Source organism: Acinonyx jubatus, chromosome D4 (assembly GCF_027475565.1).
Source record: "Acinonyx jubatus isolate Ajub_Pintada_27869175 chromosome D4, VMU_Ajub_asm_v1.0, whole genome shotgun sequence".
NCBI lineage: Eukaryota > Metazoa > Chordata > Mammalia > Carnivora > Felidae > Acinonyx > Acinonyx jubatus.
In genome coordinates, this window is record NC_069391.1 from 69,017,092 (window position 1) to 69,029,807 (window position 12,716).

The 12,716-nt window shown below is 40.9% G+C and overlaps 1 protein-coding gene across 2 annotated transcripts in view; it reads left to right on the forward strand.

Annotated features, from left to right (window-relative positions):
- The window catches only part of FRMD3 (FERM domain containing 3), a 307,451-nt gene extending 298,942 nt beyond the window's left edge, over nucleotides 1-8,509 (forward strand). The window contains exons 14-15 of one of the 2 annotated variants that reach the window (XM_027048214.2): nucleotides 3,037-3,495; nucleotides 8,286-8,509. In XM_027048214.2, the coding sequence (XP_026904015.1) occupies nucleotides 3,037-3,495; nucleotides 8,286-8,299 (473 nt within the window). In that variant the 3' untranslated portion in view covers nucleotides 8,300-8,509. Of the gene's footprint in view, nucleotides 1-3,036; nucleotides 6,780-8,285 lie in introns of those variants that run through there. The other variant, XM_015076284.3, reaches the window with a different exon arrangement.
- Nucleotides 8,510-12,716: the final 4,207 nt, after the last annotated feature.

Below are 12,716 nucleotides of genomic sequence, written 5' to 3' on the forward strand. Positions count from 1 at the left end.
CGTGAGCACTGATTAGGCATGCCTCGGTGTGTGCTGTGCCGGGGCCACTTTGGTTGGACAATTGGAATGGTGTAAATTAGGGTCCCAGGCCTCATGGACCCTGCTCCCATCCGTGCTACCAAGATGGAGGGAAACTGTAAACCATGCTAGTCACCAGCCCCTCTGACCTGGAGAGAGTTCCAGAGCTTGCCTGACATTTGGCAGAGTTCTAGAGCTGGATCCTTTGTATTGTTGTTGCTCTTTAAATTTTTCTTTTTTAATGTTTATTTTTGAGAGAGCGAGCACATGAGCAAGTCGGGGAGAGGCAGAGAGAGAGGCAGACAAAGAATGCAAAGTAGGCTCCAGACTCTGAGCTGTCAGCACCCCGACATGGGGCTCGAATTCACAAACCAGGAGATCATGCCCTCAGCCGAAGTCAGATGCTTAACTGACTGAGCCACCCAGGCGCCCCTGTTGCTTTTTTAAACCACAGCTCTTTTTGTGTGCCCCAGGGAATCCAGGACTGGTATGGGCTGGGTGCCTAGGGCTCCCTGAGGTGGCAGCCTGGCTATTCTATCCAGACCCTGCTCCCATCTGTGCTATAGAGATGGCAGGGGAATGTAAACCATGACAGTTGCCAGCCCCTCTGATCCAAAGAGAGTTCTAGCAGTTCTGTTGCCATCTGGCAGAGTTCTAGGGCTCGATCTTTCATATTGTAGCTGCTCTTTTAACCACAGCTTGTTTCTGTGCTGCAGTGAATCTGCTCCCAGTCTCAGTATTAGCTCTCCCCTGTGTAGTTGGCAGCATCAGGGGTAGGGGTTTCCTTCATTACAACGTCTCCATCTCTCTTGCCATTCTCTATGTGTTCTAGTGTGTTGTGCAGAAGCTATTCATTCATCCCGCCATTCTTCAGGAGGAATTGCTCTGTAACTAGCTGTAGATCTGGTGTGGAGGTGGAGGAAGTGAGTTCAGGGTCTTCTTGTTGTATCTTAGACTAGAAGCCCAGCCTTTGCTGCTTTAAATATCCTTTCTATCCCTTTTTTTCTCTTTCCCTTCTTGGATTTCCGTAATGCCAGTATTGTTTCTTTTCATTTTATCCCATAAGGTCTGTAGGCTGATCTCACTTTTTTTTTTTTTTTTTTTTGCTTTACTGACTGGATAATTTGAAATGTCCAATCTTCCGGGTTGCTAATTCTTCCTTCTGCATAGTTGAGTGTGCCTTTGAAGCTCTCTGTTGAATTCTTCAGTTCAGTTACTCTATTCCTCAGCTCTAGGATTATTTTTGAGAAAGAGACAAAGTGCGAGCAGAGGAGGGGCAGAGAGAGAGAGGGAGACACAGAGTCTGAAGCAGGCTCCAGGCTCTGACCTGTCAGCACAAAGCCTGATGCAGGGCTCAAACCCACGGTCTGCTAGACCCGCGGTCTGCTAGAACATGACATGAGCCAAAGTCGGATGCTTAACCAACTGAGCCACCCAGACGCCCCTAGGATTCTTTTTGATGGTTTCTGCTTCTTTGAACTTGTCATTTTGTTCATTTTTCATTTTCCTAATTTTGTTTAGTTAGCTGTGTGTTCTTGTTCACTAAACTTCTTTAAGAGGATTATTTTGAATTCTTTGACAGTTCCCAGATCTCCATTTCTTTAAGGTTATTAGTGTTATCATAGTTGCCTTTTTGTGATTGATTCCTTACTTTGGTATCTGCAAGTGGTAAGTGATCTCCTCTCCCAGACTTTGCAGGTTCATTTTGGCAAAGACAGTTCAACAGTTAGCTTGGTTTGGATTTCTGGACAGGTCTACCAGTAACATCTTTGGGCCTGCTATTATGGACTATTTGGGAGCATGGCAAGGGTTTAAGCTCTGAGATCATGGGTGGTTAGGTGTGCTGCCAACTGAGAACAGCTTGATAGGACTGCTGGCTTGGTGCCTGGCCCAAGTGAGGCTGTACGATGGGCACCAGAGTTTCCTAGATTTTCAGGGTAGGCTTACTGGATGGTCAGGACTCGATGCTATACTCAGCCGGGAAGGTAGGGTTATGAATTAGCTTCCTTGCCCTGCTAGGGCAGCAGGATGGGATGCAGGACCAGCATAGTTTGTTCTCTGGGGGCCTGGATTAAGCAAGAGTGTGCACTGGAAAGCCCAGGCAGGTGAGGCCACTCGTTTTGCTCTGCGTTCAAGTGCCACTGGAAGTAGCGCTGTTGAATGGTCTATGCAACATCCGACGTGTGCTGGTTAGGCTCCATGGTCAGGCGGGCTTAAAATTTTCAGCAATGAGTGGGGCTATGAATTAGTTTCCCTGCCTGGACACAGCAGGGGAAGCAGCTCAAAGGCTAGTGAGGCTCTTTGTTGTCCTCACTCAAGCTGACTCATGCTGCAGTTTTTCTAGCCAACAGGGCTCCTTGCTTTGCCCTGAGGGCAGTCAGCCCTGCCCACCTACCCCTTAGCTTGAGCACTGCTGAGTACCGCAACTTCCAGGGGTTCTCACCAGCCCTTCCTGTCACATGGGTTTGGGGACTACTCTCCATAGCCATTAGCTGTGACTCAACCCAATGGGCATCCATTTCAACATAGAGAATGTTAAAATGTTAAATGAAGGGAGCAAGGTGCAAATTTGTGCATCCATGATCGCAGTTATCTAAATCTCGAAACCACTAACTCGTACCTAGAATATGTAAAAATAGACTATCATTGAACAGTAGATTCTATAATCTGTCATGCAGTGAAGTTCTATTAGTGTTGACTTCTAAAAGACACCGCTCAAAATTACAATAGTGGTTTATTGTCATCTTATTCTCGCCAACATGGCCCAAGTTGGAAGTTTGCAGACCATAACTGCACACACAAATATTGCCAGCCATTGGTTATTTGGGGTTTAGCGTGCTCACCTTAAAGTCATTTTTTGTAACAGACCCTGTTAAAATTACGATTCCACAGAACAATTTCCTGAATTCCATTTTTTTCTCTTTTTTTGGTTGGTTTCCATCTACAGATCTTTGTGGGGGGGGCAGGGAACCCATAACCTGAAATATAAAATTAAGGGTAAAAAATGTCTCTTTACAGGTGTTCCCTTACCCAAAGAAGACATTTCTGCCCCCTTGATCTCTAGCTCGCCAGTGAAGGAAGCCCGGGAGTATGAAAACCCCCCAAGTGAAGAGGAAGATAAAATAAAAGAAGAGCCCTTGACCATCTCTGAACTGGCATACAACCCGAGTGCCAGCCTGCTCCCCACCCCTGTTGATGATGATGAGATTGACATGCTCTTTGACTGTCCATCGAGGCTGGAGTTGGAAAGAGAAGACACAGATTCATTTGAGGAACTGGAAGCAGATGAAAATGCCTTTTTGATGGCCGAAGAAGAAGAGCTGAAGGAGGCTCGCCAAGCTTTGTCGTGGAGCTATGACATTCTGAGCGGCCATATTCGGGTGAACCCACTGGTCAAGAGTTTTTCCAGGCTCCTTGTGGTGGGCCTGGGGCTGCTGCTCTTTGTATTCCCCCTGCTCCTCCTCCTTTTGGAGTCAGGTATTGATCTCTCCTTCTTATGTGAAATCCGCCAGACGCCAGAGTTTGAGCAGTTTCACTATGACTACTACTGTCCTCTAAAGGAGTGGGTGGCTGGCAAAGTAAACCTCATTCTCTACATGCTGGGTTGCTCATAAAGTTCATATCTCATGTGACTAAGGGCTATATTCAATACTAGTGATTTGTTTTTTTGTTTTTTTCAGCAACTGCCTGGTTCCGAATGGTCATGGGGCCATCAACAGGTGTTCGTTACTCATAACTGATTATTAAAAACTTTAAGTTAGCTTTCCATAATTCACTGCAGCTAAGTAAGTTTAAGTCAAATGCAGTTATTTTAGTTCTAGGTCAGGAAGATGGCCTTTAACCAAAAATATGTTTATTTTTTAGTATACTACAGACATACTCTTTATCTATTATATCATAATACAGAATACATTGCGCTGAATTAGATTTCCCCCTTTTTTAATAGTTAGCACCATTATAAGGTTCAGAATCAGAATTTTAGTAAAAACCCAAGAGAAAGTTTTTGAATATAATCCTTAGTGAAAACAATGTCCTCTAACCGATGCCTATACAACTAAATTTATGCTGGGCTTTTGTTTTCTGTTTTTTTAAAACTATTTTTATGTGTTCAAAATATTTTGGTAAATTTTTAGCAAAAAAAAAAAAAAAAAGAAGAAGCCTCCTGGAGTTATTTAAGTGTACAGATTGTAAGACTAATGCACAAAGGGTATGTCGGGAATTTTTTAATGTTTTGGCACTGGTTTGTTTTTTAAAATATTTTTGGCTGAACAATTACATAATTTGTTACCTTCAGAGGAGATAGAAAATAGGTAGAAAGACACTGTAGTAAGTAAGCTCTTAAAATGGATGATGGAACTAGAGGATGTAGAAACTAAGAACACTCAAGCAGATACTGGGTAGTCTGTTTTTCAAAGTATTTGGACAAGAGGACTTTCATTTGCATTCTGTCCATAATATTTTGGTTGGGGAAGCAGAACGTTTTTAAAAGAAAGTGAAACTAAAGGAAAAAAGTTAAAAGTTATGGTAGTTAATTGCACATGATCGTACATTAACCCAAGAGTGGAAGCAGATGGGGATGGGGCAAGTGGCAAAACAGGAGTTCTGGTGAGGCTGGTACGCAAGTGGTGGCAGGCAAACCAGCTTTTCTGAAAGCGGTGTTGATGCATGGTACTGGATGATATAATGTGTACTTACTGTTGAGTCGACACGAATATGTTTAAGTGGATCTAAATAAAAGTGGAGAAACTTTAAGGCATAGTTTTTTGGTCCCTCATGCCATTCATTTTGATTCTGTGGAAGAAATTTCAAAAGAAGTATGTGTGTGAGAAGGATGGGGGGAGGATATGAAAAGAATGGATTTTGACTTATTGATCATGCTGATGATCTTCGTTTGTGTTGGCCATTATATTCCTTTCCCGGTTTTCTTAAGATCTTAACTCATTCATAATTGGGGCTCCCATTAAGAAAGTAGCATGGATTCATTAGGTGATCCACCATTTCAGCCTGGGTGAAATAGTAAAATGACTCCCTAGCCAGATAGCAGAGGGGACAAATGTTCTAGTACCTTCCTTCATACCATTAAATCCACAACAGAAAGACAAGTACTCTGCATGGGGAGGCAACAGATCCTACCAATACTGTGGTATAACTGAGAAAGAAAAGGGTATGGAGTTTAGGGCATTGGGATTTCTCCTTGGATTGAGAATGTTCCAATCCCTTCATTTACAAAGAGATTGGATGCCCATATTCTCTCCTAAACTTTAATAGATGCTTCAACTCTATCATGAGCCTGATTTCCAAATTGGCCATTCCTGTCCTACTCATTCATGGAGCTCTGAGCACTGTATTAGACATTTAAGTTTGAAAATAAGTTTTAAAAAGTCTGCTCATGAAGCCTTCAGTTGAGCAAACTATAATACACATTTGCTATTAAGTTTGTAGGGTGTTTTCTCTCACATGCTTTCAGTGATTTATTTTGCTTTTTCTTGAAGAATCTTTATTGCCTGAAATTTGATACCAATTCTATTGGTAGCAATAGATTTTCTATAGTTTATTTTGGAAGTTTTCAAAGGTTTTTACTCCCCTTTGTTATGACTTCCAAGTCATACTTTCTGACAAAAGGGTACCCAGTATAGTCTGCACAAAATTAGTCCCCCTTGTCATCATGCTTATCATTTCCTTTGAGGTTCTAACCATAACAAACCTAGCCCTTGCCCTTTTAAAGTAATATTAAATATTTTTTTTTAATCATGGAAGCAATATATTATTGCCCATCATGAAACCCTGAACAATTGTGTGTGGATAAATGCCACACACAATCCAACCATGCAGATTTATATTAGGGAGTAACAAATTACTTTTAACAGTTGCAGCTAACATCTCTTTCAGGCAAAAAACATCATTATTGAATAGAAATGTTTTTTAAGTGAAGGAGTTAACAGAATAGGGTCTGCTGAATTTAAGCACTAGCCACCAAACATAAAACTTGGATCCTGAAATACCTTTTTGTCAGAATGGCATCAGCCTTTTAGAAATATCCACTTAAGTTTTATTAGGAGACAGTCACCAGCTGCCTGAATCAAATGAGGAGAAAAGTGCTTCCAAAGATGGTGAGTTTATAACATAGTGAGATACAGAATTCAAAGCAAGTGTGTGAGTATATGTATATTCCATATTATTGGTATAGATGTGTTTATATATGAATCTGTATATATGTGTGTGTATTTTTATACACACAACTGACATGGCTTTCATACACAGTTGTGTTTATTTTTCCCAAATTGAGGAGTTTGTAACATATTATTCTTTTTCCCTCTCAGATATCATGGTGGATAAAACCCACAGTCTCAAAGCTTTCAATTTTCCACAGTTCAAACAACTGTGTGTCCATTTGTGGTTATACATACACACATATATGGCAAATACATATACACACACAGTCTTGTCTTTAGTGCTAATGCAAGTTGATCATGAAAAAAATGTAGGTAAAGTATCGTGTATTTCTGTCTGTGCTTGGAACATACTGTAAAATGTTATGTATTTGGAATATATTTTGTGGTTTGTCTAATATTTATAAAGACAACTCTGGGAAGAATTCAAAAGTTGATTTCATTGAAATACTAGAGATACTGGGGCCATGTGACCTGTGATTGGAGCCTTATCTTTGTATAGTGAAACCTGCATTTCTATGTCAACATCCAGATTGTTTTATATGTTAATATGGTGGCAGGAATCCCTAATAAAAATACTCTGGGGAAAAATGTTTCTGCAATCATTTAGTTTTATTCAAAGGAAAGTTGTATAAATAGCCTATTGGAAATACAGAAAGGTGCCATATTTGACCATGAATGAGGTCACCCTTGAATGGTGATAGTATGAAAAAACGAAACAAAACAAAAAGCAAAATTACAAGTAATGGATGGAATCAACCCTTTGCAGAAATCACTCAGGCTAAAACCAGGAATATTGAGTGTACTGAAAATGCACCCAGATATAAAAGATAGCTATAGTCTAATTAATGGCATTAAGATAACTAGAGAAATAGCAAAGCATGGAAAAAACAGAAGAGAGGGTTCTTCATTACAGATAGGAGGAAGGATTGCAGGATGTTAAAAAATTGGTAGGTAGTCATTTCTGGCAGAAAAGGGTGCTTTCCTGTGCCAGAGAGAGCCACGTCAGATGCAACACTTGCCATGAAACTTCTGTTCATGGGCTCTGGAAGAATCTTATTATTCTATTCTTATCTTCCCTTCCATACAGCATGGCCTAAAAGGCCCTCTGCTTTGGTTTGACACAAAGCTAACAACTCCATACCTGATTGCTAAATCAGAAGGTGTTTCTGTTGAAGCAAAAAGGGCGCTCTATAGGAACACCATAGACGTCAAGCCAAATTGTACCTCAGCTGTGGTGGCCTCAAGTCTGTCATTCTGTTTTACTCAGATATAATGGACATATAAAACTCTATTAGTTTTAGGTGTAGAACGTAATGGTTATATATACACGTATATGTTGTGAAATGATCACACATGAAGTGTAGTCAAAATCCATCACCTCACAGAATTATTTAATTTTTTTTGTGATGAGAACCTTTAAGACATACTCAACTCACTTAGCAACTTTCAGTACAATATAGTATTGTTAACTAGAGTTCCCGTGTTGTATGCTACGTCTCCAGGACTTATGTATCTTATAAATGGAAGTTTGTACCTTTTGACCACTTTCATCCATTTTGCCCACCTGAGGGTGGGGAGTGGGGGAAGTCTGTCAAGTTCTTACTCAGCAGTCGTCAGAGGTCAGTCTGTAGAGTACAGGCAAGAAAAGAATTCTGTGGTTATTATTCAGGCATGAGGTGACTTAGGGACCTATGGTCCCAGCTCTAGCTGCCGTAGCTCACAACTTTATTTGGCTTAGTGTCTACAGACTGGAAGGTTCACACAAGGTGACTCTGGGCTACTTATTCCTTGAGAAGTCCAGTCTCCTGACCCAACCTCATCTCTTGGGAGAAACCCTTTTCCTTATTCCTACAGTCTTTGCTTAGCCCAACAGGGAAAAGATCTCTTAACCACATTCCAGCCTGGAAGGAAAGTACTGGGGAGAAGGTTCCACCTGTGGGGTGACCTCGGGATGGTTGTGGTTGATGAATTTGAGACTCTTTGGGCCATCTGTCTCTACTGGGTGGAGATAATGTATTAAAAGTCCCTGCTTACTTGTCCTCCTGCTTCTTCTCTCTCTCTCTCTTTCTCTTGGACCTGCTTTTGGGCTTCCAGTCTACATGCAGTAAACAGACCCAGCAGGACCAGCCCGTGGTGGGCCCAGCCAGGACTCGGCTCTCCACACACCAGCCTCGGTCTGTGATGGGGTGGGTAAGTTTGGCGAGCCCCGCCCAATGGGCTCAGCTGCCATCACTTCAGAGAGGACAAAAGAAGCCTCACTTGGGCCTCAGATCCCAGCTGTGCTCTCCAACCTATTAATAAAACTGATTTTAATCCTCTCTTGGCCATCGTGTCTATTGTCTACTGGGAACTGGGGTGGTGGCTGGGGGCGAGAGTCACACTAAGCACACTCCAGAATATTGAGGATCTCTGCAACCCGCAGCAGGGGAAGAAAGGACAGGGCTGCTTCTGGCTGGACCTCAGGCATCAGGGGATGTCGGCCACTGACACTGGCCCTGCCAGGCCCTGCAAGTGAGTGAGGGGGCTTGAGACTTAGTAAAGAACAAAAGGTTAGTTGGAACCAAGCATCCCTATTCTTTACCTGTAGCTGATGCTTTAATCAAATATCTCATTGGAAAGATAACCAAGGCCACTTTCCTGGTTGTAAAGAAAAGCTTTTAGTAGGACAATGGCTGTATATACTTCCTGTGGGTACTGAGTACTGAAATGTGTCTTGCAAATTACAGCAGCTTCTCCAGCAAACACCGGTCACCTTGAGACTCCTCATCCGCAAGAATAATGATCATGAACATTGGCTTTCTGCGGAGACAATCCTTCAAGGGAGAGAACACAGTAACAAACCCACATTAGTTTCTACTCTGCTTGGCAGTCTTCATAATAAGTTAAAAATTCAACATTCTGGTGTGAGCATCAATCTCCTGTAATTTCCCTGATGTGAATCCGCTTCCTCCTGCCCTGAATCAGCCCAGGTGTCCTGACACCCCTGAACTGCCAATTCTGCAAAGTTACAGACCAGACCTTGAACAGTGGTGGCCACATAAACATACTGCTCCCCGGTCATAGGGTTACTATGTAATTTATCGTCCAAACCAGGGCTCTTCTGAGAGTGAAAGGGGTGTTTTTAACGATTATGTCACAATATCAGGTATTAACTAGGACTGCTCCAGACATTCTACCTGTAAGGCTTTGCCCAATCAGCTAGGTACCCTCTTTCAACAAACGCCCCAGCTTCTTTGTCTAAAATATTGACAAGGAATAATTTTATTGCCTGATACTCATATCCTCCTCCTTGCCATCAAAAATCAGATTGAAATTTACCAAAATAAATCATATCATGTGGTTTGGTGTAAGACTGTAAATTACACAGAAGATCATTTTAAGTGAGGCTCTGGCATTGAATCTTTAATGCTATACACTCAATTTACTTGCCATTTTTGATTTTGAATTTCTTGTTCAATGTGAGGCAGGTAGAAGGTTAAAATGATCTCAATGCTCCTTTTTGCCTCCATAGTCCTGATTTTGACATTTTTGATCTGCACCTACAGGATCAGTTTAACAGTGCGTGACTGTTCAACACATCAAGCCAACTTGATCATGTATACTGAGAAAGTATACAGTCAAGTACAGTCAAGCCAACTTGATCATGTATACTGAGAAATGCCAGCCAGCTTGGCTGGCAGTTATTTAATGCTAGATGCTCCACGTGTGCTCTTCCCAGAACATAAGCTGTAATGTGAACCAAACATTATCAAGTACAAGGAATCATAGCTGGAAAGCTTCCTTTCAGGGCAGTCTGCCCCAAGATACCAGGTGTTCCCATGGACATGCCTGTCTCAGAAGGTCTGGGGACACATTATACACATTTTACTACCACTCTCCCATTTTTCAAATTTCTTGTGGCAGAGACTGGCAGCTGAACACGAAAATAGCTTCCTCTTCATCTTGTGCACAGAATTTGACTACGTATCCCAGCCCTTGTATACTTAGGTATGTTGTATTCCTGAGTTGTGGCCAATGGAATTTGCATAGGAAGTGATCTGTATCGCTTTCAAGCCTGGACTAGGCGTAGGCTTCCATTTGCCCACTGGATGTTAACACCTGCAATGGCCTTACAGTCGAGGATATTTGAGCTGCCAGCAATTTGGATGTGCTTGATTGTGTGCAGCAGAGCACCTCCCCCTTCATCCTAAACCAAACACATCTGGGACTACTTTTGAGCAACACAATCCTAACTGGGAAATTTCCAAGTCTGTTGCTGCTACCACTCCTACTCTTCAATTTGGCTATCGTCCCTAATGAAGGAGACTACAGCTGAAAGCAGGTCTAAGGACCACCCAGCACTGGAGTCTTCTGGGAGATCTTTTAGAGAACCACTCTACAGAGGGGAAGAGATGCCATTCTGTTCCAAACCTGGGTGGGGGCCTAGTTTTGGTGCTAATATGTCTTGGCACTCTTGCTTTCAGAAGCTTAATTGGAATCATCCACTATTAGAACCCAAGGAAACCCACCCTGATGGGCAAAATCACCCCTGAACTACTGGGTTCAGGAGTGGTTTCATGGGCATGTGACCTGTGAACTTGTATAGGGCTCTTTGGTTTAATGCTCTGATAGCACTATCTTGAAATTCTTAATTTTTATCTTTGAAGTTGTGTTTTGTAAGTGAAGTCCAATGGGAAAATGAAATGTAAAGATCAGTCAGGCAACCGTGGGCACCATGCCATACTGTGCAGTTGGCCTGGATACCACGCATGTACACATGCATACATAGTGCACTCTAAGGGACCAGGGGTCCCTGAGGGGAACTCCTGCACCAGAACCCATATTAATGGCAATGGTGTCAGTTGCAGCAGAAGCTGGCCCTGGAAAAAGGAGGTATTCCACATAGGGGTGGCTGGCCCTGGAACCTGTGGTGGGAGGCCAGCTTGCCTGTCAATCCCTGGAACCCATCTCTGAAGCATCTGCACAGATAACAACTCTGGCCTGAGCACTGGAACAATATCTGCCAGCACTTGGGCAGTAAACTCTGATAGTAACTTGTTAACAACATAAAAGTATACACACAGACATTATAATAAACTGTATCAGAGAGTCATTAGAAGTCTTCAAAGAGTTTAGCATTTCTGGTTTTGAAAACCACTGCAACAATGCAAAGCAAATCCCCACAGGCTTGGAAATAGAAATTAAAGACCCTCACAGTCCATAGAATCCACCCTCCATTTTCATATAAAAACTTTCATGGGCCAGTTATTAACAAACAACTATAAAATAGTTTTCCCTTGTGATTGAAGATCTAGCTTTAGAATTCATAAATAGGCATTTTAAATTATATACAAATCATGAAACTAACTTTCAGCTTCTTGTACAACTTCTGCAAGTTATAGGAAAGATCAGAGGAAACATTAAAATGCCATGATATAGATAAACATTTAAACCTACGTTCAGACTTAACAAAAAATTGATTTGTAAGAAGAGTTAAATCTTTTGAGAAAAATTATTCCGCAAGAATAACCAGCTCTAGATATGCTCAAATTTATATTTCAAAATAATTTATCAGAAATTTATCCTAATGTTGTTAGCCTATGAAATATTCTTAACAGCACCACTAAGTTGCATCAGCAGAAAGATCCTTCTCAAAACCGAAAATTAACAAAAATTATTTGTGATCTTACATTTATCAGGTGATTGATATTAGTTTCAATTATATTAATTGAAAAATGCAGTTGCTAAAATAAGTTTTGATGACTTAATAAAAGTTTATAGAAAAATGAACCCTAAAAATGTTATGATCAAGATATTTATATATTCACATATATTGCTATAACAAGCTATTATTTATTGTATTATACAAAATTATGGGATCAAAATATTGTTGTTTGCAATTTGTATCACATGTTGTAACATAAATGTTGTTACTCACATATTGCTATTACCCTTTTATGTTTTACAAGTAATAAAATATTATTTTGAACAAAAACCTCCACATTTTCATTTTGCACTGGGCCACGAAAATGGTCGTTGATCCTGTACCCACAGGGTTATCATTCACAATTAAAGGAGAGATAAAGTGTTTCCTAAACAAACAAAAGTTAAAGAGGCCATCACCACTAAACTGACCTTGTAAGAAATGTGAAATGGACCCCTTTAAGTGGAAAAAAAAAGGCTATATTTAGAAGCAAATTATGAAAGAAAAACGTTTTATAAGTAAAAGCAAACATACAGTAGAGGCAGTAATCATTTATGAAGCCAGTATGAAGGTTAAAAGACAAAAGTAGTAAAATCGATTGTAACTCAAAAGTTAGTTCAGAAGACTCAGAAAATAAAGAGGTAGAATATGACCATATATCCATAAAACATGAAAAAGTTTACAAATGAAGTTCTTTTAGATGGTGTTCAAACTTAAGTGACCACCAATATACAGTGCTATGTGCTTAGAATGTTATATAAGAACCTCATGGTAACCACAAATAAAAAACCTGACACAACAAATAATGAGAAAGGGATACAGCCATAGTGCTAGAGAAAGTC